Here is a 27,474-nt window from a genome sequence, read left to right as displayed (position 1 = left end):
CATCAAAAAATTAAAAAAATATTTCTCAATGAAATTTTACTTTAATATCTCAATTTAATTATTTTTAATTTCATTTTATAATTTGCTTCCGTCTTTAGTTTAAACTTGTTTTCAAATGATTATAACTTTACATATTCTATTTTTCCATTTAATCCCAATTTATTTTGATCTGGGCATTTGATCTAAAAATTATTTAAAACTATTTCCTCTCCGTTTTTTTTTTTTGACACGAAAAGGCCATGCGAAAACGTGAAGAAACTAGACAAGCCAATAAAGCTCAGAACTAAAATCTTCTAAAAGAACAACTTTATACTCCAAATGAGGAATATTTATGACGACAACTTCAACATTCATTTGATGATCTTGGTGGCTTGAAGGATCGGCATGAAAATTTGGCTTAATTAGCTTCTATTCACATGTGATCAAACGTAACAGTCTAGTAATATATTAAGTAAATTCACTATTCATGATTGGAATTCTCCTATAAAGTCACAGTCGTTAAACGCAGCAATTATGCAATAATTGTGATTTCAATTTAGGAAGATTAAAGTTGTTCATGAATTTTCATAATCTTCACAATGAGAAATGACATGAACCTTTTAACTCCTAGTTTCAGGCCATTGGAAAAAGAAAAAAATCCTCAGTTATCAGTACATTTCTGTTAAGTGAGACCCGAGATCAGTGTGAAAGAGAGAAATTTTTTAAGTAATTTGTCAAAAGATTAAATTTCAATAAATTGAAGATAAGATTCCAATTTCCAAGCTAAAAAATACTCCTTTGGTCCTATTTATAAGGACAAAGAGAAGAAATTTTTTAGCTCTATTTATGAACCTCTTCATTAAAATTTTAGTATTGATGTACTATTTTGTCCTTTATTTATTATAATGTAAATAGTTATTTCTTTTTGAAAAAAATATATAATAAATATGGGTAAAGTTAAAAAATTGTTATATTTTAATGAAGAGTTCATGTAATGTAATTTAAGGTTTTTCTTTGTCAATATAAAACATGTTAGAAATGTTTTATAAATAGGACTAGAGGAGTATAAGATAAACTTAAGGGTGTATTTAGCTCAAAAAAGGGGAGGGGAGGGATTTTAACAAAGAGAAAGAGAAGAAAAAGGAGAAAAGGGATTTTTAATATTATCTTATTTGGACTGATGAAGAGAGAAGGGAGGGGAGGGAGTTTTTTACCATCCCTTACATGCATGATTTAAGATCAAAAGATTAAAAGCTAATTTCAAGCATATTAATTAAAATAAGTTAAAATATTACAATTTTCTTTTAAATTCTCCTCGCTAAAAAAGAGAGGGTTATAAGGGAAGAAGAGCAAAAATCTCAACAACAAAAAATTTCTCTTCACCCTTAAAAATTTTAGCAATCCAAATAAGGGAAGGGAAAGCAAAATCTCTGTTGGCGGGAATGGTTCTCTAAAGAGTACAAGAAGAAGAGATGAAGAAAATAGTGCACAATATCTTCAAGGCGTAGGCAGTATTTTCCTTTAGGCTTAATTCGCTCCCACCTATTCCTATCTTATAGGGCATAAGTTGGGATGCCTGACGGATTTCCTTCAGGATACAATGAAGACCCTTGAATATGGATTGCACTTCCAAATTCAAGCAAAGACAACAATAGCTTTCACAAAGTAATAATGTGACTCTATCTCTGCGTGCACTCAAAGACAAAGGCAATGAATTTGATCTTAGTGTTTGTGTTGTATTGTCTCTAAATGAAGTGATCGTGAAGGGTTTATACAGAGCATGGAATGATGCCTTGAAGAGATACCTTTTAGAATAAAACCTTATTAAATAAAAAGTTACAACCATATCTTGGTTCATGAACCAGCATAATTTAAATAAATACAATGAATTTAGGATGTAGGTTCATTTAATATTTTAACTTTCTACATGACCTTTTGTTAAATACAATGTATTTAGTATGTAGGTTCATTTAATATTTTAACTTCCTACATAACCCTTCATACAAATATATTAATTTATATGAAGACATAACCCCTCATATAAATTTATTAATATAATAAATTTATATAAGGATATGACTTTTCAAAAAACACATCTCTTCATTTTAAAAATATTCCAACAATCCCCAGCCATTTTTAAAATGAACCCAAACTTTTATTACTTTGGAAATCTCATGTTTTCAATAAAGGTATCTCAAGGATTTGAACCTTTACCTAAGCAAGACATGATTTCACCCATCCGAAATAATATGGTAGACTAAGCTTTGAACCAATTATCCCATATGAACAGGTGTGCATGACTCAAGCATGGGATCTTGGACCACTGTATGCCACCTAAAATGACACGTTTATGGCCTTGTGTCAGTATTCTTTTCATGAAGAGTTTTCAGAGTCAAGCCCTTAGACTCCTAGAAGCGGCCCCACTTCACTCTCATATAGGTAGACTCCATCAAGAGCACCACCATAATTAATGCTCTAGCAAACATATGCTTATAGGTCTATTAAGAACCAAATTAAAGCTCAACCTTTCCCCTTTTAAATCTCATGGTTACCAAGTACTTTTCAACCTTGGGATATATAAACATGTCAAGTACTTGCAATTACTCTAATAACGTACTTTCACAATTGAACTCAAGACTTGATATGATGGTCAAGTGTGATTTGGGTTTTCATTATCGGTGATCAAGGTTTTTACAAGGCTTCAATCCCATCCCCTTTAATGTTTTCAACATCATTTCCCTTGCTAAACCTTTCATCAAAGGATTTGCAAGATTTAATTCAGATCTTATATAACTTATGGAGATTACGCCATTCATAATCAGATCCTTCACAGAACTATATCTCAACCCAATATGTCGTGATTTCCCATTATAGACTTGGCCATAAGCCCTTGAAAGATTAGACTGATTATCACAATGGATAGATATTGGTGTCATTGGCTTAGGCCATATAGGAATTCCAAGTAACAAGTTTCTAAACCATTCCGCTTCCTTACTACTTGCAGCCAATGCTATAAACTCATAATCTGTGGTAGAGTTTGCAATGCAGGTTTGTTTCTTAGATCCCCAAGAAACAGCACCCCCCTAAAGTGAAGATCTATCCACTTGTGGAAGCATGATCCTCTGAGTAACTTATCCAACTGGCATCTGTATATCCTTGCAAAATTGAAGGATTACCACTATAGGTCAAACTATAGTTGACTGTTCCTTTCAAGTACCTTAGCACTCTATCCACAGCATGCTAGTGATTCTGACTTGGATTGCTTGTGTATCTACTTAATCTTCCCATAGCATATGCTATATCTGGTCTTGTACATGTCATATCATACATCAAGCATCCAATTACCTTTGAATAATCATGTTGTCTCACAGGACAACCTTTATTTGGTACTAATTTCATACTGGAATCAAATGGAGTAGAAACATGACAACAATCAAAACAATTAAACTTCTTTAATATTTTCTCAATATAATGAGATTGTGAAAGACGAAGACAGTTATTATCCTTAATAACCTTGATTCCTAGTATGACATCTGCTTTTCCCATATCTTTCATGTCAAAATTTTTAGACCAAAACTTCTTTGTTTGATTTACTTCATTCAAATCAGTGTCAAAAATTAACATGTCATCTACATACAAACAAATCATGACACCTTTCCCATTATGAAATTTACTATAAACACATTTGTTATATTCATTGATTTTATATCCATTTGCTAGAACTACCTTATCAAATTTTTTATGCCATTACTTAGGGGCTTGCTTAAGTCCATAAAGAGACTTAATTAATTTACACACCTTGTGTTCTTGACCAGGAACAACAAATCCTTCTGGTTGTGTTATATACACTTCTTCTTCCAACTCTCTATTAAGAAAAGCTATTTTAACATCCATTTGATGGATAACAAGATTGTATGTAGAGCAAGTGCTATTAGCACTCTGATTGTAGAAATCCTTGCAACTAGTGCATATGTATCAAAATAGTCTATTCCTTCCTTTTGTGTAAAACCCTTAGCAACCAACCTAGCTTTAAACTTATCTATAGATCCATCTACTTTTAATTTCTTTTTGAAAATCTATTTACAACCAATAGGTTTAGAACCAAGCGGGAGGTCTACTAATTTCCAAGTTTTATTTCCCATTATTGAATCCATTTCATCTTGTACAGCATCTTTTCAAAAAGCTGCATCTTGAGACTTCATAGCCTCCTCAAATGTTTCAGGATCATTTTCTAAATTAAAACAAATAGATGAACAATTTTCAATTTTTTTCCTTGACCCCTTAACAAGAAACATGAAGAAATCTGAACCATAAGTTTTTACTTTTCTAGCCCTTTTACTTCTTCTAAGTTCTATTTATTTTAAGTCATTACCAGTAGATACATTCTCCTCTTGATTTGTTTTCTCATTGGAATGAGAAACACCATTGGATTTAAGAATTGAGTTGAACCTTTCTTTTTGAAACATTGCATCCCTTGATTCAATGACTTTGCTAACAGGGTATGAATCATTCGGTTCAATAATCAAGAATCGATATGCCTTGCTATTCTCAACATATCCCAAAAAGATGTATTCAACTCTTCTTTCACCCAATTTCTTCCTTTAAGGGTTCTGGAACTTTAATTATTGCTCTGCATCTCCAAACTTGAAAATAATTGAGATTGGGTTTTCGTTTCTTTCATAATTCATATGGGGTTATCTTGTTCCTTTTATTAGGAACTCTATTTAATATATGACATGCAGTTAGCAATACTCCACCCCAATGTCCATTAGACAAACTAGAGTAAGATAACATGGCATTCACCATCTCAACTAAAATTCTATTTTTTCTTTCAGCTATACCGTTTTGTTGTGGGGAATAAGGGGCAGTTACTTGATGTATTATGCCAACAGAATCAAAATATTTTGGATCAAAATATTCTCCCCCTCTATCAGTCCTTAAACATTTTACAAAGGTTTCACATTGAAGTTCTACTTCAGTTTTAAAGCTCTTAAATTTGTCCAAGACTTCATCCTTTGAATGCATTAAATAGACATAGCAATATCTAGTGCAATCATCAATGAAAGTCACAAAATATCTTTTAGCACCCAAAGTAGGCTAACCATGCAAATCACAAATATCAGAATGAATCAATTCTAATATTTTAGAACTTCTTTCTACTCTAGGAAAATGTTTTCTTGTTATTTTAGTCAACATGCAAGTAGTGCAACAGTCATGATTAATAGCATCTTTTGGAATCAATTCAAATTTCATCATATCATTCATTTTGCCAAAATTAACATGGCCCAAACGATAATGCCATAAATCACAAGAGTCAACAATATAAGCAGAACTATAAATACTGTTATTAACTTTAGCAACATTACATTTAAACATGTTGTCATAAAAATAACCTTGGCCCACAAATGTTCCACCCTTAGTGAGAACAAACTTATCTCCCTTAAATACAGACTTAAACCCAAACTTATTAAGTAAAGGTACAGAAATTAAATTCTTCCTAACTTCCGGTACATAATAGACATCTCTTAAAGTAAGAGTTTTCCCAAAAGTGAATTCAACTTCCATGGTTGCTTTGCCCTTGACTTGGACAATTGATGCATTTCCTATATAAAGTACATCCCCATCTTCCTCCTTCAATGTTTTGAAGAAGTTCTTGTTTTTGCACACATGACTTGTGGCACCAGTGTCCACCCGCCATGATTCATTATTATCAACTAGGTGGATTTCAGAAATTACTGCCACAAAATTGTCTTCTTTTGTAGATGACTTGTTTGTTTTTTCCTCTTTTTTCATTTTGAAAAAACGAAAGTCTTTCTTGAAATGACCACCTTTTCGAGAAAAGAGGCAATTACCTTTCTTTTTTTTATTCTTGTGACCATCCTGTAACATACTAAAAAAAATGTAAATAATATATATAATAATAATATTTTATTATTAAAAAAAAAAGGGGGGGACAACTTTCCACCAAATCAGTGGAAAGTTGGAGGCAAAGAAGAATTTGAGGGGGTGTATTAAATGAAAGAGGAATGTTGAGGGGGAGTGTTAGATGGGTTGGAAAAAAATTAGAAGGTAATAAATGAAAGAAGAAATTTGATGGAAGAAAGAGAGGGGGAAAGGACGGTGGAAAAGTGGGAGATGAGCCGTGGAAAAATGAAACATGGGGTATTATATATATATCATCCCCCGGTGATCTCCTTCAAGCAAGAGCAAGAGAGTGCGGAAGAGGAAGAGAGCAAAAGAAAAAAAAGAGAGAGAGAAGCATAGAGAAAAAGAGAGAGAGAGAGCCGAGTTCCAGAGTACCTGACGGTTTTGGAGATCATTTAGGTACACAAAACTACTTCTTGTTATCATATTTTCTTTATGAATATTTCCTATATATTTATAGCTTTATATTATTAGTATCATTATCATGTTTAAAGAAAATTTTACCGCTTGGGTATAGAGTAAATATGGAGTTTTGACAATATATGACCGTAGAAATTTTTAAATACATTATTAAGAAATTTTAATCGGTTTATTTTTGTTGAATGATTATTTTGAGAATTTTAAACTAAGATTTTAGTTGAAAAGTTTGTTATTTAGACTTGTAATATGTTTTTACCGATTAAATTTGAGTTAAATAATTTATATGAGTTATTTAATATATTATTGAGATTTTAATCGGTTTAAATATTGAATAAGTTAAAGATATATTTTTGAAATAATTTTTGAAGGCTTGAAAAATTATAAATTGAGAATTTTGTAAAATTAAATAAAGTTACAGTTTGTTTATAATTAAAAATATATATATACTTTTGTTAAATTTAAATAGCCTTATATGTAAATTATTTTTCAAAACAATATCTATTATAAATGCCTAGATTTGGGAGAGTTAATATATTTATGTAAATTTTGGTTTAGAGGGTAGTCTTAGAATTTTAGAGTAGCTTTGGAGTAGCTTTGAGTTTATGTTAATGAATATTTATGTGCAATTTTGTAGACTTAAGAATTTTGGAGTAATCCTTGTGTGAACATTTGTAAGCTAAAGAGTACCAGGTAACTCTGAAAATTCTTTCTTGTACATGTGAATTGTGTATGATTATATTGTGGATTTACTAATTTTTATATCATACTGAAAAGTAGTATTATGATTTCAAATAAATGTTTTGATATGTTATTTGATTTTGTCAAGATTTATTGCTATTAATTATGATCAATGTTTAAATATATTGATGGCTGAGGAATTGTCATGAGTTGTTATTAAATGGTATATAAGTTTTATTGCTATCTTATCTTTAAAATATTTGAGGACGTATTTATGATGTAACATTATTGGCATCTGACATGCATTGTTGGGCTAAGGATAGAAGGAGATTGCATGGATATGAAATTACCACGTGGTATGCCATCACTCGGTGCACAGTGGATGGCACTTGTCAGGGCCCCTTCTTCTATGTTTTCCTTTGGCCGGGAATTCATTGGAGCTGTGGGACATGTGACACCTCCCTATTCACAAAGGAGGGGAGCCATAGTCCGAGCTTGAGCTCTATATCTTTGGCCGGATATATCTCTAGTATCGGTGAGCTTGGAATAATTCAGTAAAATGGATTAGTTCCTATCGGACTATGTGTTAGCCTATGGCTCCAGTCAGCGGTATAAGGGTGGACGGTGATATAAGGGAGGCAGCATATTGCATTATTTTTGGATATATTAGAAAAATGATATTGGTATATTATTGGGAAAAAAAATGAAATTGAATTGGATGTCTCAAATCCGTGATTTTTAATATATTTATACACACACGTATAAATGGATTTTTGGTTTATCATATATGATTTGTTTGTATAGGTTAGAATTTCAGTAGTTACTGAGACGTTAGATCTCATCCCCTATATTAACAATTTTCAGGCGAAGGATCTAGTAGGAATCAAGGGAAGGCACCAATGGAGTGAGCCGTGAAGGCTTTTGTGCTCCTCAAGCACATGCTATGTTATATTTTTATTTGCCATGACTATAAGACTTTAATAGTTTATGTTGTTAAGTTATGTTAGAAATGTTTTGAAATTTTAACTTAATTGCAGTATTAAAAATATGTATGGACTTTTAAATTAAATATTTTATTTCGTATATTGATATAATTATGTAAGGTGTTACATTTTTGGTATCAGAGCTGTAACGTTCCATGGCTTTTTAATTAACTTTTATGTAAAGTATTTTCCCAAAAGGTTTGAAAAAAAAATGGCTAGGGGTCATGGCAATTTAAATATAATAACATGTGCACTTCCCTTTAGTTTTTAGATTAAAAGTTTATTTTAGTAACGCTGCTTAGTTTACTTGGTGTCCTTCTGCTATTCTACATAGGAAGGAAGGATGGTGAACACTCGAAGGACTAATTCTACCCTAGTTCCACATCAAAATGTTCCTTCTCGTCAAGATAATGATGCTATTTTGCGAGAATTACGAGATTATGTTGTGAGCATTGATCGAAGAGTAAGGAAACATGAGGACGAGCTGTTGACAATCAAAGGTCAACGTGATAGCCATCAAGAAGAAAATGGCCCTGTTGATGATAAAGCTCCTAGTGACCATCAGTCAATAGGTGATACCCTTAGAGGCACGGAATCGAAAGGTGACAGCAGTGCACTTTCTCAACAAGACCTTGCCCGTATCACACTGATCTGGGAAAGTTTTAGGAAGTTTGATCCTCCTAAGTTTGAGGGCAGGCTGAATCCATCTGAAGCTGAAGAATGGATCGAAAGACTGGAGACTATATTCAGAATAGTAATCTGCACCTCGCAGGAAAAAGTGCAACTTGCTGAGCAGCTGTTACAAAAGGCAGCAAGGAAGTGGTGGGATAGCATCAAGCCTTTTGAAAGTGTAGAGATAACTTGGGAAAGGTTCAAGGAAAAATTCTTCCAACACTATTTTCCTAATGCCCTTAGAGCGGATCAAGAAGCAGAATTCTATGCCTTCAAGCAAGGGAACCTAAATGAGGAAGACTTCATTGCTCGATTTCTCGAGTTAGTTAAGTACATTACTTATCCGCAGACGCAACCTGACTCAAATTGGATGGCTGATAGGCTACTGGAAAAGCTAGACCAGAATTAAGAACAGCTCTAGCACCCTTGGAGATTAATGATTTTGAAAAAATGTGCACCAAATTGCGAATCATTGCTAGAAGAATGAGAGAAGAAGAAGCTGAGAAGAGAAAAGAATCTTATACAAGGTCCGTTCCATTCATGAGACCTACGGGAGGAATCAGTAAGAAGAATACTTACAGCTTCAACAACTCCAAGAAGCGGTTTAATCAGCCCTCGAGGAATCAATCTGGTGGACCTTCGAGGAGTCAATTCAATGGACCCTTGAGGAGTCAATTCAATGGACCTCCGAGGAGTCAGGTCAGTTGTCACACCTTACTATAATATTGACTTAGGTTCCTTTCAAAATCATTTTTGACCACATTGGATGGTCTTGGGCTCACTTTTTACCATAAAAACGCAAATTTTCGGATTTTTACTGTTCATCGGGTAAAAATCCAGTTTTTCTGGCCCAACTTCAAAAATTCATAACTTATTCTAAACAAATCCAATTTGGGTGGTTCAAAATTCTAATTAAAGATCTTTAAGTCCTCTTTCAAGGAAAAATAATCTCATTGTCCAATTATTTATGAGAAAGCGTCAGGTTTTTGAGAAAACAACACTGTCCATTTGCCAAAACCCTGATGTCCAGATTCTGACCATTAACTTTGAAAAATCATTATAAATTGTATACTGGGCCATTTTTAACGTATTAGATATCAATTTGAAGCTCATGATGTCATATTTCATCATGCAAAATTTCACGATTTAAAGCGTTCGGGAACATAATCAAAAAGTCACAGGAACCGGTCAGGGTCAGTGTGCTTCCAGCACTGTTAGTTTAATATTTACATAACCAAAATAAGCTCACGAATTTTGTGGCTAAACTCCACAAATCAACCTTCAATCTGCAGCTTCCCTTTTGAAGATTCAGGCCCTAAAATGTTACATGATTCTTGGGGGATGAGATTTTTGGAAATCCCAGTAGTAAATTAACCAACTATATCACCAAGCAAGCATCATTATTATGCATGATCACATTAACTACTATGGATGAACTAACATGCTTATCATTTGGCAAACTCAATCATGCAAAGGCCAAAGCAAGATACTATAAAGAGCAGCCACATAACAATCAAGAGAGCTCAATCACAATAATAGCAATTAACCATACAATAATCAACAATGCTAGTTAGTGGTAGTAGCTAGGTTTAACTTACTACCTTGCTTCAAAAGTCTTAGCCTTTCTTCCTTCTCCTCTTTCCCTTGGCAAATATCAAACCCTAACCATGTGATTCAACAAAAATGGCAGCAAGAATCATTATCCAACCATGAAAAAGCAAGAACATACATCAAAATGATTCTTGAACCATAAAGTTCCCTCCTTTGTTCACTAGTTTTAGATTTGGTACTCTCTAACCCTAAAAATCACTCCTTGACTTGTTCCTACATGGATTTTCATGTAGATTCCAAAAATGGGCTTAGATTTGTGAAAATAAAACTGATTCTTCTAGCCACAAACCGACCAAACCACTAGAGGTTTTGACTCAAAATTTTAAGCTTTGCTTTTTAGGCTTCCAACACTTGTTTCTTTTAGTCTACCCTACACCATTCCTCATTTTAAGCATCATGGAAGCCTTAAAACAATGAAAAGCTCATCCTAGGGTCCAGTCTTGGCCGAAAATAACTCTCACAACAACAACCATGAAAAATGCTTTAAAATCACTTAAACTCACTTGCCAACACTAGGATCTAGCTTGTGTTGTTGTGTCTTAGCAAGTGTTATGATCAAAACTTCTTTCCCCTTTTTATTAATCAGTTTGGTCCACATTAAGAGAGGGAAGAGACAGATTTTAAACCATAAAAATGAAAGAAACCAAAGCAAGAACACTTCTAGGACCAAGATCTAACCTTGAAACCTTGCTAGGATGATCAAAAGTGCTCCCTTTCTCCTTGTTTCCTCTCAAACTCTCTCTTTTTCTCTATTTTTCTCCCTTGCACGAAATGAACATCTGAAAATGGGGAGAGAAGAGCTTGATTAAGGCTTCAAAATATCCCAACCACCTTCTTTAATGATAGTCCAAGTGTCATTACCCTACTAAGTCTTGATTCCTCTCTCTTAATTAACATAATTCCAAATGAAATTATTTACTAAAGTCAAAATCCTCTCCATTCATGGAATGACACTTGGCTAATTCAAATCTTCTCCTTCAAGAGCTTGACACATGGCTCAATAGGATCCCTTGGATTTGCAAGACACCAATCTTGCTTTATCGGTATACTTTAGGCTCTGAGTTTAACTTCTTTTTTATAATTACAGTAACTTAGTCTATGTAATTATTTTCTATCAGATCCTTAATTTATTCTCCTCATTATTGTCTTCCCAAATTGTCCTCTTTGTCTCAAAATTAATTTCTAATATTTAAATAAAAAGGAAAATTAATTTCCTTCTCTTTAGGGATTTTTCCACTTTTCACATTTATTTGGAAAAATCTTGGACACTTGAGGGTTTCCATTTAATTCCATAATTCCTTATAATTCCTTGGGATCTCATAGGAATTTTCTTGGAATTTTATTCCTCTTAAAATATTTATTTGGAATTTTCCAAATAAAATCCCTCAATTAGCCTAAATCACCCTTAAATTCTCTTATAATTTCTCTAAGGGTAATTTGGTCATAAAACCAACTTTATAATTTCATATAACTCTCAAAGGATATTATCCCTATTTTTCCTTAATTTTTCATGGCTCGAAAATATTTTTCCTTATTTACATTTGACCAATTTTCTTTAATTAGTCAATTTCCTATAATTGGCTTGGAAAATTACTGTAATTATTTTCCACCAAAATTCTTTGACTTTTCCTTATTACTTTTAATCCTCAATAATTTGAGAATATTTCTTGTCTCCAATTATCATAATACTGGATGTGACATCAGTGGGGGACAGAGCTCTTACAGGGGTTCTACAGCTCCTATCACTAGCACTGCCAATAGTCAAAGGTGTGCCAAGTGTGGGAAGGTGCATCAAGGAAATTGCATTATCTGCTTCAAGTGCGGGAAACCGGGCCATATTTTCAGATTCTGTGAGGAAGGCTCACGAGGTGTCAATGATACTAGAGCTGCAGTCCCAGGAAGAGTGTTTGCACTATCTCAAGAAGAAGCTGACACTTCTCCTAATTTGATTAAAGGTATTCTCAAACTCCAAGGCTTTGAAACTCAAGCTTTATTTGATTCTGGTGCAACACACTCATTTATATCTGATGATTATGTGTCTCGTTTAAGTATGCATAAGTGTGATTTGCCCTGTGATGTGATTGTTTCTACACCGGTGGGAGTCTCGGTGAAAACTTCTAAAGCATGCTTGAATTTAAGGGTAGAACATCCACTATAGACCTTGTTTGTCTACCCTTAAAGGGTATTGACCTAATTGTAGGAATGGATTGGTTGTCGGCAAATGACGCCATCCTAGATTGTAGAAGGAAGACCATTTCTTTACCGGTCGCCTTCGCCAGTTCTAGTGGGCCACAACTGTTGTCTTTAGTGCAAGTTGAAAAGTGTATTCGAAAGGGTTGTCAAGCCTATATGGTGTTCTTCTCCGTTCACACAACAGCTGAAAAAGGTGTAGAGGAGATTGCAGTAGTGAGTGAATTCCCGGATGTGTTTCCAGAGGAGATAACAGGTTTGCCTCCGGAGAGAGAAGTGGAGTTCTCTATTGAACTTGCACCTGGAACCGAGCCTATCTCTAAAGCTCCTTATCGGATGTCTCCATCAGAATTAACAGAGTTAAAGAAACAGATCGAGGAGTTGCTGGAAAAGGGCTTCATTAAGCCGAGTGTATCTCCTTGGGGTTCGCCTGTGCTCTTTGTGAAGAAGAAGGATGGGAGCATGAGACTGTGCATTGATTACCGCCAATTGAATAAGGTAACCGTAAAGAACAAGTACCCTTTGCCCAGGATCGATGATCTACTTGACCAGCTATCTGGGCGTCAATATTCTCTAAGATTGACTTAAGGTCAGGTTATCACCAACTAAGAGTTAGATTTGAGGACATCCCAAAAACTGCATTTAGAACAAGATACGGCCACTATGAATTCCTTGTTATGCCGTTTGGGCTAACCAATGCTCCAGCTGTCTTTATGGATTATATGAACAGAATCTTCCGACCTTACTTGGATAAATTCGTAGTGATCTTTATTGATGACATCCTTATTTACTCTAAGGATAAGGAAGAGCATAAACAACATCTTAGAATTGTGCTGCAGGTGTTAAGGGAACACAAACTCTATGCAAAGTTGTCAAAGTGTGAGTTTTGGCTCAAAGAAGTAAAATTCTTGGGTCATGTTGTATCAGCTAAAGGTGTATCAGTGGACCCTAGTAAGATTAATGCAGTGTTGAAATGGGACAGACCACAAAGTGTCACAAAATTAGAAGCTTTCTTGGACTGGCAGGTTACTATAGGAGATTCATTAAAGGCTTTTCGCAGTTAGCTATGCCCTTAACCAGACTAACTAAAAAGGACCAACCGTTTGTTTGGACTGAGAAATGCGAAGCAGCCTTTCAGACTTTAAAGACCAAGTTGACCACCGCACCGGTACTTGTTATTTCAGACCCTACACAGTCTTTTACTTTGTATACTGATGCTTCTAAGAAGGGTCTTGGGGCTGTATTAATGCAAAATGGTAAGGTAGTTGCTTATGCTTCTCGACAATTGAGGCCGCATGAGGAAAACTACCCTACTCACGACTTGGAATTGGCAGCAGTCGTATTTGCATTGAAGATTTGGAGGCACTATCTCTATGGTTCGCAATTTGAAATTTTTAGCGACCATAAGAGTTTGAAGTACTTGTTTGATCAAAAAGAACTTAACATGAGACAAAGAAGGTGGATGGAGTTTTTTAAGGATTATGATTATGAGCTAAAGTATCATCCAGGGAAGGCAAACATTGTAGCAGATGCCTTAAGTAGAAAATCTATCCATGCAGCCCAGTTGATGGTCAAGGAGTGGAACCTACTGCAGGAGGTGCAAAGTACACCTATTGATATAATGTCTGGGTTAGTTGCTACCATGAAAGCACTAACCATTGAGAGTACAACTTGGAAGGAAATTAAAATTTCCCAATTGGAGGATGAGTATCTACTAGGGGTTAGAGAAGAAGTTGAACAAGGAAAAGAGTCCAAGTTTAATATTGGTGAAGATGGGATACTAAGATATAAAGCGAGGGTGTGCCTCCCCAATGATAAAGAGTTAAAGAAGCTACTACTTGATGAAGCTCATAGAAGCAAATATACTATCCACCCTGGAGTGACCAAAATGTACCATGATCTAAAGCGAAACTGGTGGTGGCCTAGTATGAAGAAAGATGTAACTGAGTTTGTCTCTCGTTGTCTAACTTGCCAAAAGGTCAAGATTGAACACCAGAAGCCTCCAGGATTATTGCAAAATCTAGAGATTCCAGAATGGAAGTGGGATAGTATCTCCATGGACTTTATCACGGGTCTTCCTAGAACTCAATCTGGGCATGATGCTATTTGGGTGATTGTTGACAGATTGACTAAATCAGCTCATTTTCTAGCCATCAAGACAAATTACTCTTTGGAAAAGCTAGCACAGATCTATGTGAAGGAGATCGTCCGATTACATGGTATACCAAAGAGTATTATATCAGATCGAGACCCACGATTCACTTCAAGGTTTTAGAGATCGTTGCAAGACGCCATGGGAACACGGTTGAGGTTTAGCACCGCCTATCATCCCCAAACTGATGGACAAACAGAGAGAACTATTCAAACTCTTGAGGACATGTTAAGAGCTTGTGCAATTGAATTAAAAGGAAATTGGGATGATCACCTTCCTTTAGCAGAGTTTGCTTACAATAATAGCTTCCACTCAAGTATTCAGATGGCACCTTATGAAGCATTGTACGGAAGAAAGTGTAGATCTCCACTTTGTTGGACAAAGTTGAGCGAGAGAAGTTTGATAGGTCCAGAACTGGTGGATTACACAACTCAGAAGATTAAGATGATACAACAGAAGTTGCTTACTCCCCAAAGCAGACAGAAAAGTTATGCAGATAGGAGAAGACGACCATTGGAATTCATGGTAGGAGACCATGTATTTCTAAGAGTCACACCGATGACGGGTATTGGAAGATCAATTCGAGCAAGGAAACTCACTCCCCGTTTCATAGGTCCTTATGAAATTTTGGAGAGAGTAGGACCAGTGGCTTACAGAATTGCCCTACCTCCACAACTGGCCAATATTCATAATGTATTCCACGTGTCACAACTCAAGAAGTACCACCCAGATCCATCTCATGTGATTGAGCCTGAAGAGATCGAGTTACAGGAGAATCTTACTTTTAAGGCCGAACCTGAACGCATTCTGGACGCTAAGGATAAGCAACTTCGGAATAAAACTATTCGGTTACTTAAGGTTTTCTGGAAAGGAATGTCTCCTGGAGATGCCACCTGGGAAACCGAAGAGCGAATGCGGCGTGATTTTCCTAACTTGTTTGATTAGGAAGAGTTAGTGTTGTGTTAGTATTGGTGATTGTATTATGGTATACTTGTACTTATTGTACTTGTGTTGTGCTCTTGATGTGTAGTATAGATATTTGTATTTGTGTCTGCTGCTTGAAGTAAACTCTCTCTTCGTGTATTGAATTTTGGGGACAAAATTCTTTTTAGGTGGGAAGAATTGTAACATACTAAAAAAAAATGTAAATAATATATATAATAATAATATTTTATTATTAAAAAAAAAGGGGGACAACTTTCCACCAAATCGGTGGAAAGTTGGAGGCAAAGAAGAATTTGAGGGGGTGTATTAAATGAAAGAGGAATGTTGAGGGGGAGTGTTAGATGGGTTGGAAAAAAATTAGAAGGTAATAAATGAAAGAAGAAATTTGATGGAAGAAAGAGAGGGGGAAAGGACGGTGGAAGTGGAAAAGTGGGAGATGAGCCGTGGAAAAATGAAACATGGGGTATTATATATATCATCCCCCGGTGATCTCCTTCAAGCAAGAGCAAGAGAGTGCGGAAGAGGAAGAGAGCAAAAGAAAAAAAGAGAGAGAGAAGCATAGAGAAAAAGAGAGAGAGAGAGCCGAGTTCCAGAGTACCTGACGGTTTTGGAGATCATTTAGGTACACAAAACTACTTCTTGTTATCATATTTTCTTTATGAATATTTCCTATATATTTATAGCTTTATATTATTAGTATCATTATCATGTTTAAAGAAAATTTTACCGCTTGGGTATAGAGTAAATATGGAGTTTTGACAATATATGACCGTAGAAATTTTAAAATACATTATTAAGAAATTTTAATCGGTTTATTTTTGTTGAATGATTATTTTGAGAATTTTAAACTAAGATTTTAGTTGAAAAGTTTGTTATTTAGACTTGTAATATGTTTTTACCGATTAAATTTGAGTTAAATAATTTATATGAGTTATTTAATATATTATTGAGATTTTAATCAGTTTAAATATTGAATAAGTTAAAGATATATTTTTGAAATAATTTTTGAAGGCTTGAAAAATTATAAATTGAGAATTTTGTAAAATTAAATAAAGCTACAGTTTGTTTATAATTAAAAATATATATATACTTTTGTTAAATTTAAATAGCCTTATATGTAAATTATTTTTCAAAACAATATCTATTATAAATGCCTAGATTTGGGAGAGTTAATATATTTATGTAATTTTGGTTTAGAGGGTAGTCTTAGAATTTTAGAGTAGCTTTGGAGTAGCTTTGAGTTTATGTTAATGAATATTTATGTGCAATTTTGTAGACTTAAGAATTTTGGAGTAATCCTTGTGTGAACATTTGTAAGCTAAAGAGTACCAGGTAACTCTGAAAATTCTTTCTTGTACATGTGAATTGTGTATGATTATATTGTGGATTTACTAATTTTTATATCATACTGAAAAGTAGTATTATGATTTCAAATAAATGTTTTGATATGTTATTTGATTTTGTCAAGATTTATTGCTATTAATTATGATCAATGTTTAAATATATTGATGGCTGAGGAATTGTCATGAGTTGTTATTAAATGGTATATAAGTTTTATTGCTATCTTATCTTTAAAATATTTGAGGACGTATTTATGATGTAACATTATTGGCATCTGACATGCATTGTTGGGCTAAGGATAGAAGGAGATTGCATGGATATGAAATTACCACGTGGTATGCCATCACTCGGTGCACAGTAGATGGCACTTGTCAGGGCCCCTTCTTCTATGTTTTCCTTTGGCCGGGAATTCATTGGAGCTGTGGGACATGTGACACCTCCCTATTCACAAAGGAGGGGAGCCATAGTCCGAGCTTGAGCTCTATATCTTTGGCCGGATATATCTCTAGTATCGGTGAGCTTGGAATAATTCAGTAAAATGGATTAGTTCCTATCGGACTATGTGTTAGCCTATGGCTCCAGTCAGCGGTATAAGGGTGGACGGTGATATAAGGGAGGCAGCATATTGCATTATTTTTGGATATATTAGAAAAATGATATTGGCATATTGTTGGGAAAAAAAATGAAATTGAATTGGATGTCTCAAATCCGTGATTTTTAATATATTTATACACACACGTATAAACGGATTTTTGGTTTATCATATATGATTTGTTTGTATAGGCTAGAATTTCAGTAGTTACTGAGACGTTAGATCTCATCCCCTATATTAACAATTTTCAGGCGAAGGATCTAGTAGGAATCAAGGGAAGGCACCAATGGAGTGAGCCGTGAAGGCTTTTGTGCTCCTCAAGCACATGCTATGTTATATTTTTATTTGCCATGACTATAAGACTTTAATAGTTTATGTTGTTAAGTTATGTTAGAAATGTTTTGAAATTTTAACTTAATTGCAGTATTAAAAATATGTATGGACTTTTAAATTAAATATTTTATTTCGTATATTGATATAATTATGTGAGGTGTTACACATCCTGTGCTTGGGGTTTGTCTTTATCCTTCCCTCTTTTCTTTGAGGTCTTGTTGGACTGTCCTTTCTCCACCACATGTACCTTCTCTTGAATATTGGCTTCTTTTTCAACGTCTTCCTTTCTATACTCCTCTTCTAAACGAAGATAATTTCCCAATTGTTCAAGAGAGATATCTTCTTTTTTATGTTTGAGAATCTTTTTGAAGTCTTTCCATGAAGGAGGAAGTTTGTCTATGATTGAGGAGACAATAATGGACTTATCCATATGTATTTTATGTTGATTGAAATTATTCAAAATATGTTCAATTTCATGCATTTGCTCCATGATAGACTTTCCATCAACCATCTTATAACTATTGAAACGAGTGACAAGAAATTTCTTACTTATATCATCCTCTTACATGTACCTTGCCTCAAGTTTGTCCCAAAGATCCTTTGTCGAGGTTGTATCTTGATAAACATCAAAGAGAGCATCACAGAGGCTGTTGAGGATATGTCCAATGCAAATGTAGTCATCATTCTCCCACTTCTGTCTCTCTCTGATTTCAGCAATAGTTTCATCCTCCTTCTCTTGAGGTTTGGGAGTGTTGAGAACATAAGCCACGTTCGAAGTTGTGAGAAGAAATTTCATCTTTCTCTGCCATCTCAGAAAGTTACCCCCTTCAAATCTCTCCAACTTCACAAAATTTGTAGTCAACTCCTTCAAAGAAGCCATTTGTACTTGCGGACTAAGCCTAAAGACTGTTTGCGGGAATGGTTCTCTGAAGAGTACATGAAGAAGAAAGTGGTGCACGATGTCTTTAAGACGTGGGCAGCACTTTCCTTGAGGTTTAATTCGCCCCCACCTATTCCTATCTTATAGGATGCAAGTTGGGATGCCTGACGAATTTCTTTCAGGATACAATGAAGACCCTTGAATATGAATTGCACTTCCAAATTCAAGCAAAGACAACAATGGCTTTTACAAAGTAATAATTTGACTCTATCTCTACGTGCATTTAAAGGCAAAGGCACTGACTTTGATCTTAGTGTTTGTGTTGTATTGTCTCTAAATGAAGTGATTGTGAAGGGAAGTGATAGTGAAGGGTTTATATAGAGCATGAAATGATGTCTTGAAGAGATACTTTTTAGAATAAAACCTTATTAAATAAAAAGTCACAATCATATGTTGGTTTATGAACCAACGTAATTTAAATAAATACAATGAATTTAGTATGTAGATTCATTTAATGTTTTAACTTCCTACAATGACATTTTATTAAATACAATATATTTAGTATGTAGGTTCATTTAATATTTTAAGTTCCTATATAACCCTTCATATAAATATATTAATTTATACGAAGACACAACCCTTTAAATAAATTTATTAATTTATATGAAGACAACCCCTCATATAAATTTATTAATCTAATAAATTTATATAAGGACATGACTTTTCAAAAAACACATCTCTTTATTTTAAAAATATTCCAACAATCTTTCCTACTCTCTCCCTCTCCTCCTCTCACCTTGTAGTTGTACCAAACCAGCCTTAGAGAAAAATCACGAAAAAGTAAGGATTTCCTCTGGTTATGACAACTGGCATTTTGTTAATTCACGTCGAAAACGTGGGCGGGAGGTGACAAAACCGGAGGCAATTCTTTAATGAGAAAATCGGACTGTAAAATCGTAAGTGAGAATTCATGATAAAATTTGCATGAGTTTCGAAAACAATTAAATAATAAATTACAACAAATTTTTGATAAAATACCTAATTTATAATTTTATATTTTTTATATTTTTTTAATCTCCCACGCAACTTAACACTAATTTTTTAATATCTATTTTTTCTCAATAAATACTCCTTTCAATTCTGAATATATATAAAAAAATTTATCATTTTTAAAATATTTCTATCACACATATCAAGAAAAAGTTCTTATTAAGAAAATTTATTATATAAATGATTAAAATAATCATTTTAAAAATCAATACATATTTTTTTATAAATAATTAACTTACCTAGATTTTTAAATTAATTATCTAATTTAATGATTGAAAAAATACACAGTTTTTTTAGTTAGAAGTTAGGCGCCAATAGGATATTGAAAAAACAGAGTATACATTGAATCACGTGTTTTGGACAGTACACTATACAGAAGCCAACCACCATTATTATCTGAATTCTATTTGGCCTCTCCTTAGTTCTCATGTTTTATAATGACCAGCCTTTGTACTTATCTATCTATATTTCTTCACTGTGAGTTTCCGACAATAGCCAAATGATGAAGACGATCACACCCTCACCCATCCTCGTCTTCTGGCTTCTCTCTTCCACCGTCGATGCTCAGTCAAGTTGGGGACCGGTGGTTTCTCCAAATGCCCCCCTTCACACTTGGGATGTATCATTCGCTCCCATGATTGTGGCCCATGTTTGCGCCGTCTTCTTCATTGTCAGCTTTGCCCTCTCCCTCCGCCACTGCTCCGACGTGGATCTGGCTGCTGCCGACAATTGTTCTTCAAGTGGTCCTCAAGGTATTGACCCAAAATTACTCGACACCTTCCCCATCCTCGTGTATTCCGCTGTGAAGAGCCTCAAATTTGGGAAAGCCGCCGCGCTGGAGTGTGCCGTGTGCTTGAGCGAGTTCGACCAACAAGATACGCTCCGATTACTTCCGAAATGTAACCATGTGTTTCATCCTCAATGCATCGACGCCTGGTTGGCCTCCCACGTGACTTGCCCTGTTTGCCGTTCAAGGCTGAAGCCGGCGGAGGAGCACCGGCGAGGGGAAAACGACGTAGCGATCGAAATTCCGAATGAGGTTATACATGCCCCACAGGTGTTGGATGAAAGTTCTGGGAGTAGAACGGAGCGTCATTCAGGAGATAGAAGAGGTATGGGGGGGCAAGGACACGGAGAGGTACAATCTCAGATTGTTGGAGGATCTTAGGAAACAGATTACTGTGAGTCACGGAGGAATGCGACGGTCGGCGAGCTGCAATGTGCTCCGCAGACGGCGGGGTGAAGAGAACAGTACAGAATAGTGAGTGTTTGATCCATTGATGTATATTTATTTTCGGTGGTAAATAACAGAACTTACAATGTGAAGATTACCAGACAATCTATTTTTAAAACATTTGCTATTATTGTTATGCATTGTATTGCTCTAATGATGTAATGTTTTTTTCTTTTTTTGGGTATAAGGGGAACTTGTAATAATGCAATTAAAACTGTTGCTATTCTGATGAAGCTATATATCACTTCCAATTTTCCGGTTTAAAGATAGAAAAATTATTTGTCTCAAGTCTTTTACATTCATTATGTAAAGTTTTTCAATTACATATAGTTCTCAAATTTCATTTAATTCTCACTATAGATAATTATTAACGTTACTTAACTCCCATAAAATTTTAAAATTTCATTGTACCTTGAGGACCAAATTTGGGTGAAAAGACAAAAATACTCTTGCTTTGTTTTTCAAAAAATATTCTCACGAATTGCCGATTTTAGGTTGCAAATTGTCGAATTTGAACAATGGGGGTTGGTTTAGTAAAAAGGGTTAGCTTATCATAATATGATGAATCAATGTTCGAATTCTTACCAGAAGATATACTTACATTTAGTGCTCAACAATTCGTGTAACAAGATTGTCTCCAATAGAAAAATACCTGTACTTTGAAAAAAATGCCAAACTTGGTTGTTAATTGCTGAATTTGAGTTGTCAATCCTTCTAAATTTTCCAGGTGAATGAACACAAACTTGGCAATTTGCAATTCAAATTTGTCGATTTAAGAGAATTTACGGCACCAAATGCAATTGTTTTGGTGTGAATAACTCAAATTTGACAATTCACAAAAAGAATTGACAATTTGTAAGAAATATAAGGAAATTCACAAACCCAAAATATAATTATTTTGGTGTGAATAGACAACTCAAATTCCATCATTTGCAAGAAAAATAAAATAATTCCTAATCTCAAAATAAAATAAGGGTGTTTTTGTCTTTTTACCCATAAAATTTTTGTTCTTAAAAGTATAGTGAAATTTGAGAATTTTTAAGAGATTGACTGATATTAATTAGGGTTTGTTGAAATTTTCCTTACTAACTTTATAATTTATCTCCCTCACTTTCTCTTATACATTTAACACCCTCAATAAAAGAGGGGCACTTTAGAAAAAGTAACAGAGAATGTTTATACAATAATAATAAAAAACATAAATAATTTTCTTAATTCCTATAAAGTATTTAATTAAGTTTTATATTTAAGGCTAGACGAAATATATTATGCCAATTTAATTAGCACAAAAATTGATGGGCTATTTCTTAGTATATTACTTGAAAATATTTTAATTTTAAAAAATATTTAGATCAAATTCCTTATATTGAGTTACACATCGTTATGTGTCTCATTTTTTTAATATAAATTTGTACTTGAATAATAATATTTTAAAAATAAGACATGTGTATTGAAAAAGTTAATATAATGAATATAAAAAATTTAATATCAGCATTCTTTTTTTTTTTTGGTAGTTGTGAGCATTCTTCTTTAATTATAATATCGTAGTGATAACGGGGGACACCTTGTAATGAAATAGTAGTACTATTTCTTTTTTTTTTTTGGGTGACGGTAGTACTATTCTATTAGATGACTTGATATTTTTCTCATTGGCTGAGAGTGTTTTGGTAGTTGCTTTGATTATTGTGATATATTGGGGCCCAAATGGTAACTTATCATTTCTTTTAAAAAAAACACCTCTTAAATCTTGATTATAATATTGTAACGATAACGTATCATTTCTTTGAAAAAAAATTTACAACAATCCATTTTAGCTTACAAAACTAATAACCAAGATGGACCACTTTGTATGGGAAGACGGGAAGAGCTAACCAATTTTTTTTTTTTAATATTTGTTTTGGCCGACACTCAAATTTAAAAATATCAAACTTGTTCAGACAGCGTTTCTTAAATGAAACTTGCGAGACATTAAAAAATAATACTCCTCCGATCCTTAATATAGGACCTAATTGTTGAGTTGGTTTTGGTTCTAAATATAAGACCCATTTGTTATATTTATCAATTTTTTCTAAATTACCCATATGAATACTCCCTCAACCATAATCAAGTAGAAGAGGAAGATGGGGTATTAAGAAAGATGATTATGGTATTTTAGGAAAAATGTGTCACATTTCTTATAATTAACTAACTTACCTAACTTCCTTAATTTAATCAAATTAGTTAAATAGGTCTTATATTAAAGATTGGAGGAGTACTAGCAAATCATCTTTTATTGAACAAACAATAAATCATTTGATAATTCGATGGCAAAAAAAAAAAAAAGTCATTTGATAAATTTTTCATGGGGTCAACGATTCATTTGATCATGCTACGTTATTTATTCACGGCGCTTGAAGTCATCGTTATGACCTGGTTAATTAAATCAATCATTCTCTCGGACAAGCCAGCCAACGGATACCCCAATAAACACATCTTGGAAAAACAAAATTAAATAAGAGGCAAAATTACGTGCAACAACCTAGGTTTTCGAAGATTTATATTCAAGTGAAATCATAATTATTTTAAAAGTTCAGAATTATTATAATATTTTTTTTTTTACCATCAACATCTATAAACACTACAAATTTTTGTTTGTTTGTATTTTTTAGTTTTTCTTATATATTATTTTATCTATTTGTTTAGTTTTTAGAGAGAGAAAACAATTAAAAAGCATAATAATGACAATTCAATTTATTGAAGACCACACGTACTGCAATTAAAAGATATTCCTCTGGTTCTATTTATAGGACAGAGAGAAAAAAATTTTTTTAATCCTATTTATAAGTTACTTCATTAAGTTTTTAGTATAGATGTACTATCTTATCATTTATTTATTATAGTATAGATAGTTATTTTTTTGGAAAAGTATATATATTAAATATGGGTAAAATTAAAAAGTTCTTATATTTTAATGAAGAGTTAATATAATTTAATATTTTTCTTGGTTTGTATAAAATATGCTGAAACTGCCTTCTAAATAGGACTAGAGATGTAGTATGTACATAGGTTCTCAATTAGAAATACTTGAATTGTTAGAAGTCTTATAGTAAAGCCAATTAATATATAACTAAACTCTTTAATATAATATCTCTCAATTGTAATTTTCTGCATTTTTACTGCTGGAGAGCTTAGATAATCTAATTCCTATTCATTACATTATAGACATGATCTTGTCATACTGTTGTAGAATCTCTTCCTTTTGTTGTTTAATCTGTTGATTCTTTTTTGTAAGCTTTATTATTCTTGTGCGCAATTCATTTTTAACATTAGGATGAATGCTTATGTTGTTGATGGAAGGAAAAGATCCTTATGTGTAGCCAATATCTTTTTCAACTTCAAACTCAAACCCATCGATGCAGCCCTTCTTGTTTTTACCGCTTATAACCTTATCATAAGTTAAGTTCTTCCTGATCAGATTGCACACTTGGAGAGCTTCTATCACAACTTATGAATGCCTTTCTCCTTGTGAAATCATCTTGTAGAACAAAATTTAGTGGGAATATATAAAATAAAGGGGTGTTTGGATACTCCAACAATCACTTTTTCAAAAGCACTTTTTCGCAAATCGAGACAAATTTCTCTACATATTTACTTCGTATACTGTAAAAGTACTTCTAAAACTATAGTTTTGATCTTACCCAAACACCTCCTAAGTGCTTGTTTTCATCAGAAATATTGTTAGCAATTCAATTTTCTAATGGAATTAGTCATAGAAAATATTCTTTTAGAAATTTCGTCATTAAATTTATTAACAAAATTTCCAACAAATTTGCCACGAATTTCCAACAAAATTTTCCAACGGAATTTTTTGTGGAAAATTCAATCAGAAAATAAAATTTCTAACAGAATTTTTGACAAATTTTTATGTCAGTAATTGGATGTTGTTTTATATTGAAACTTTTTGAAAGCAATGAAAAAAAAATCAGATCAAGATAACTTAAGTTTCTTGTTGTCTACTTTGATTACATCCTGATATTCAGCAAGTCCAAAATTGAGCATTTAAGCTATTTTCATCGACTGTTTCTTACCTTAAAGTAAGAGAAGTTCCATGTTAATTTACCCAAGTCCGAAGAGGTGAATGGCTTGGAAAGTTTTTTTTAATTGCCTATGTGGAATTGAATGTCTATGTGGAACTTTTGTTTTTTTGTTTTTGTTTTTAAAATATGCCCATGTATCCTATCCTCTTAACAGATTAGGGTTGGGTGAAATTGAACTAAATTTAAAACATTAAAGGTAAAATTGCACCATAAAAAATATTAGGGTGTTGGATGCACTTAAAGATTCGTGTGTTGAGTTCTACTTTATACTCTTTGATAATTTATAATTCTTTTCATTTTAAATAATAATAATAACGTGTCTTACTTTATTATTTATTATCTCGTATTTATTAAAATATGAAGAAAAACATATTTTTATTTTAAAATTTCTCGTTATTGTATGGAATATATAAATGACACATGATTTTATTAGGCAATCCCTGACCTTGTGTAATTTAAAATCCTGATAATTGATAACAACCTATTCTATTTTATAGTTCGCTGCTCTAAATATTAAAAATTTAAACACCATATTTTATTCCAAAATTTACCACTCTGCACAATTTTATCTTTGAATTTATTACCTTATAATAAGGGTATACTATACGTTATTTTAATAACTCGTCGTTGTCTTATAATTTGATATTCTACGGGGAAGAAGGGGCTGGGATAGGAGAGAAGTGGCTAGCCAAATTAGAGGAGATGAGTTTGGGTGCTAATCAAGGGTAATGAAATACTTAAATACATTAAGGTTGTTTAATCTTATCTGAACAGTCTAGATTTATTTTTTAAAAATTATTTTAAGGGGTATAGAATCTAAAATAAAAATGATCTCTTTAGTGTCATTTTTTTCAAAAAAATTTTTATTAAAAAATAATCAATGAAAACTTTTAAATTTAGATAGTCCATATTTAATAAGAAGGGAGACAACTTTTTCTTGGGGGGTCTTTTTTCCCTCCTCTCTCTTCTAAAAAAGAAAAGAATAGTATGTCCAACATTTGACAAAAAAAAAAGGACAAAGAAACTAATATGTCCCCACTCATTTTTTATATTCCATGACTGCCTCTACCTAAAATTGGTGGTTCTCCCAACTTACTTTCAAGCTCTCCCATATTTCTCTTGCCAACGAGATTGTTACGCCAAGTAAAATATACTTTCAATGAGATTACTACCAAAAATCATACATACAAACATCTCTCAATTTGTTGCTGATCAAAATCTATTCTAAAGTTATCTTGAAATTACCCTTACAGTCCGTTTGGTATAAGAAAAATGAAGGAAAGAAAATGGAAGGAAAAATTTTAATGAGCTTATTTAAAAACTTAAAAAAAAAAAAAGGATTTTAAAATGAAACATTAATTTTCTCCCCCTTCTGTTTACCTCGTACCAAACGAACCCAGGCTTAGAACGAAATTCGTGGCTCCAGAGTCCATGTGGGACCACAGACAGAGTATGCAGGAACAACAAAAAAGAATAGTGAAATGTGATGCCATGTGAGAGCGAGAGGGGAAGGAAAAAATGAAAAAGAAAAAGTAAAGAAAGATGACGTGAGTGCTGACAGCATAAATATTTTAACATTTAGGTCTTTAATTATATTTTTTTAATTTTTTTTTAACAAATAAACAGAGCTCGAAGACCAAGAAAATGTTGACCTATATAGCTGCTGTTAATTCCCAAAAGATCCATCCCCAGTCTCCTCTGGCTTTACTACCTACAGATGAACCTCGACGGCAGTACCGCCGGCTTCACCTTTGGCACTGTCTTCGTAATCATATCCATCTGTTTTGCCTGCATCCGCCTTCGCCGGCTTTCCAACAACCCTGTCAACACCTTTGGCACGGCGGAGCTCTCCTCCGGAGCAGAATATGGCCTCCACGACTCCATTATCAACAGCTTTCCCAAGCTATCCTACTCTGAGATGAGGAAAAGCTCTTATAATAATAATCCCAACAATATTGAAGATCCTTCTAGTTCTTCTTCGTGTTCCATCTGCTTGGCAGATTACAAAGAAGAAGACATGTTAAGGTTGCTTCCTCGTTGTGGCCATCTTTATCATCTTCACTGTGTTGATCCATGGCTCAAGTTACACAACACTTGCCCTATCTGTCGAATTCCACCAACCTCCTCTTGTGTTGGAGATCACGATGATCGGTCTAATGACTCCATCTAGGGGTCATATATATAGCTTGATCATCCGTCAGCGTTTTAAGTTGTCCATGTATGAAACATGTGGAGTTAAATTGTGTTGGAAAAAAGAGATGCGTTTTTTGACAGGAAAGGCTGTGCAGGGAGTGACAAAGTTTTTTTTTTTTGGAGCAAAAGCAGGGAGTTACAAAGTTAAAAGCCACTAAGATCATGTCTTTTTAGCTCCTACAAACATCTCATTAAAGGTGGAGTGTGGTAACTACTAATT

At 33.6% G+C, this 27,474-nt stretch overlaps 3 protein-coding genes across 3 annotated transcripts; all 3 read left to right on the top strand.

Moving 5' to 3' along the window:
- The first annotated feature begins 9,107 nt into the window (after positions 1-9,107).
- On the top strand, positions 9,108-12,426 carry LOC114761092 (uncharacterized). Its single transcript, XM_028950413.1, has 2 exons — positions 9,108-9,356; positions 11,983-12,426. Exons 1-2 carry the CDS (start codon positions 9,108-9,110, stop codon positions 12,424-12,426), a joined length of 693 nt encoding a protein of 230 aa, XP_028806246.1.
- A 7,824-nt stretch (positions 12,427-20,250) lies between these two features.
- On the top strand, positions 20,251-20,919 carry LOC114761091 (E3 ubiquitin-protein ligase ATL6-like). Its single transcript, XM_028950412.1, has one exon. It carries the CDS (start codon positions 20,251-20,253, stop codon positions 20,917-20,919), a length of 669 nt encoding a protein of 222 aa, XP_028806245.1.
- A 5,859-nt stretch (positions 20,920-26,778) lies between these two features.
- Positions 26,779-27,231, top strand: LOC114761090 (putative RING-H2 finger protein ATL71). The gene has a single exon (XM_028950411.1). It carries the CDS (start codon positions 26,779-26,781, stop codon positions 27,229-27,231), a length of 453 nt encoding a protein of 150 aa, XP_028806244.1.
- The last annotated feature ends 243 nt before the right edge of the window (positions 27,232-27,474 follow it).

This window comes from Neltuma alba, unplaced genomic scaffold (assembly GCF_004799145.2).
Source record: "Neltuma alba isolate B1F8T4 unplaced genomic scaffold, ASM479914v2 tig00011081_pilon, whole genome shotgun sequence".
Lineage (NCBI taxonomy): Eukaryota > Viridiplantae > Streptophyta > Magnoliopsida > Fabales > Fabaceae > Neltuma > Neltuma alba.
The sequence above is the reverse complement of the archived record's forward strand: the minus strand, read 5'-3'. Positions and strand labels throughout refer to the sequence as shown.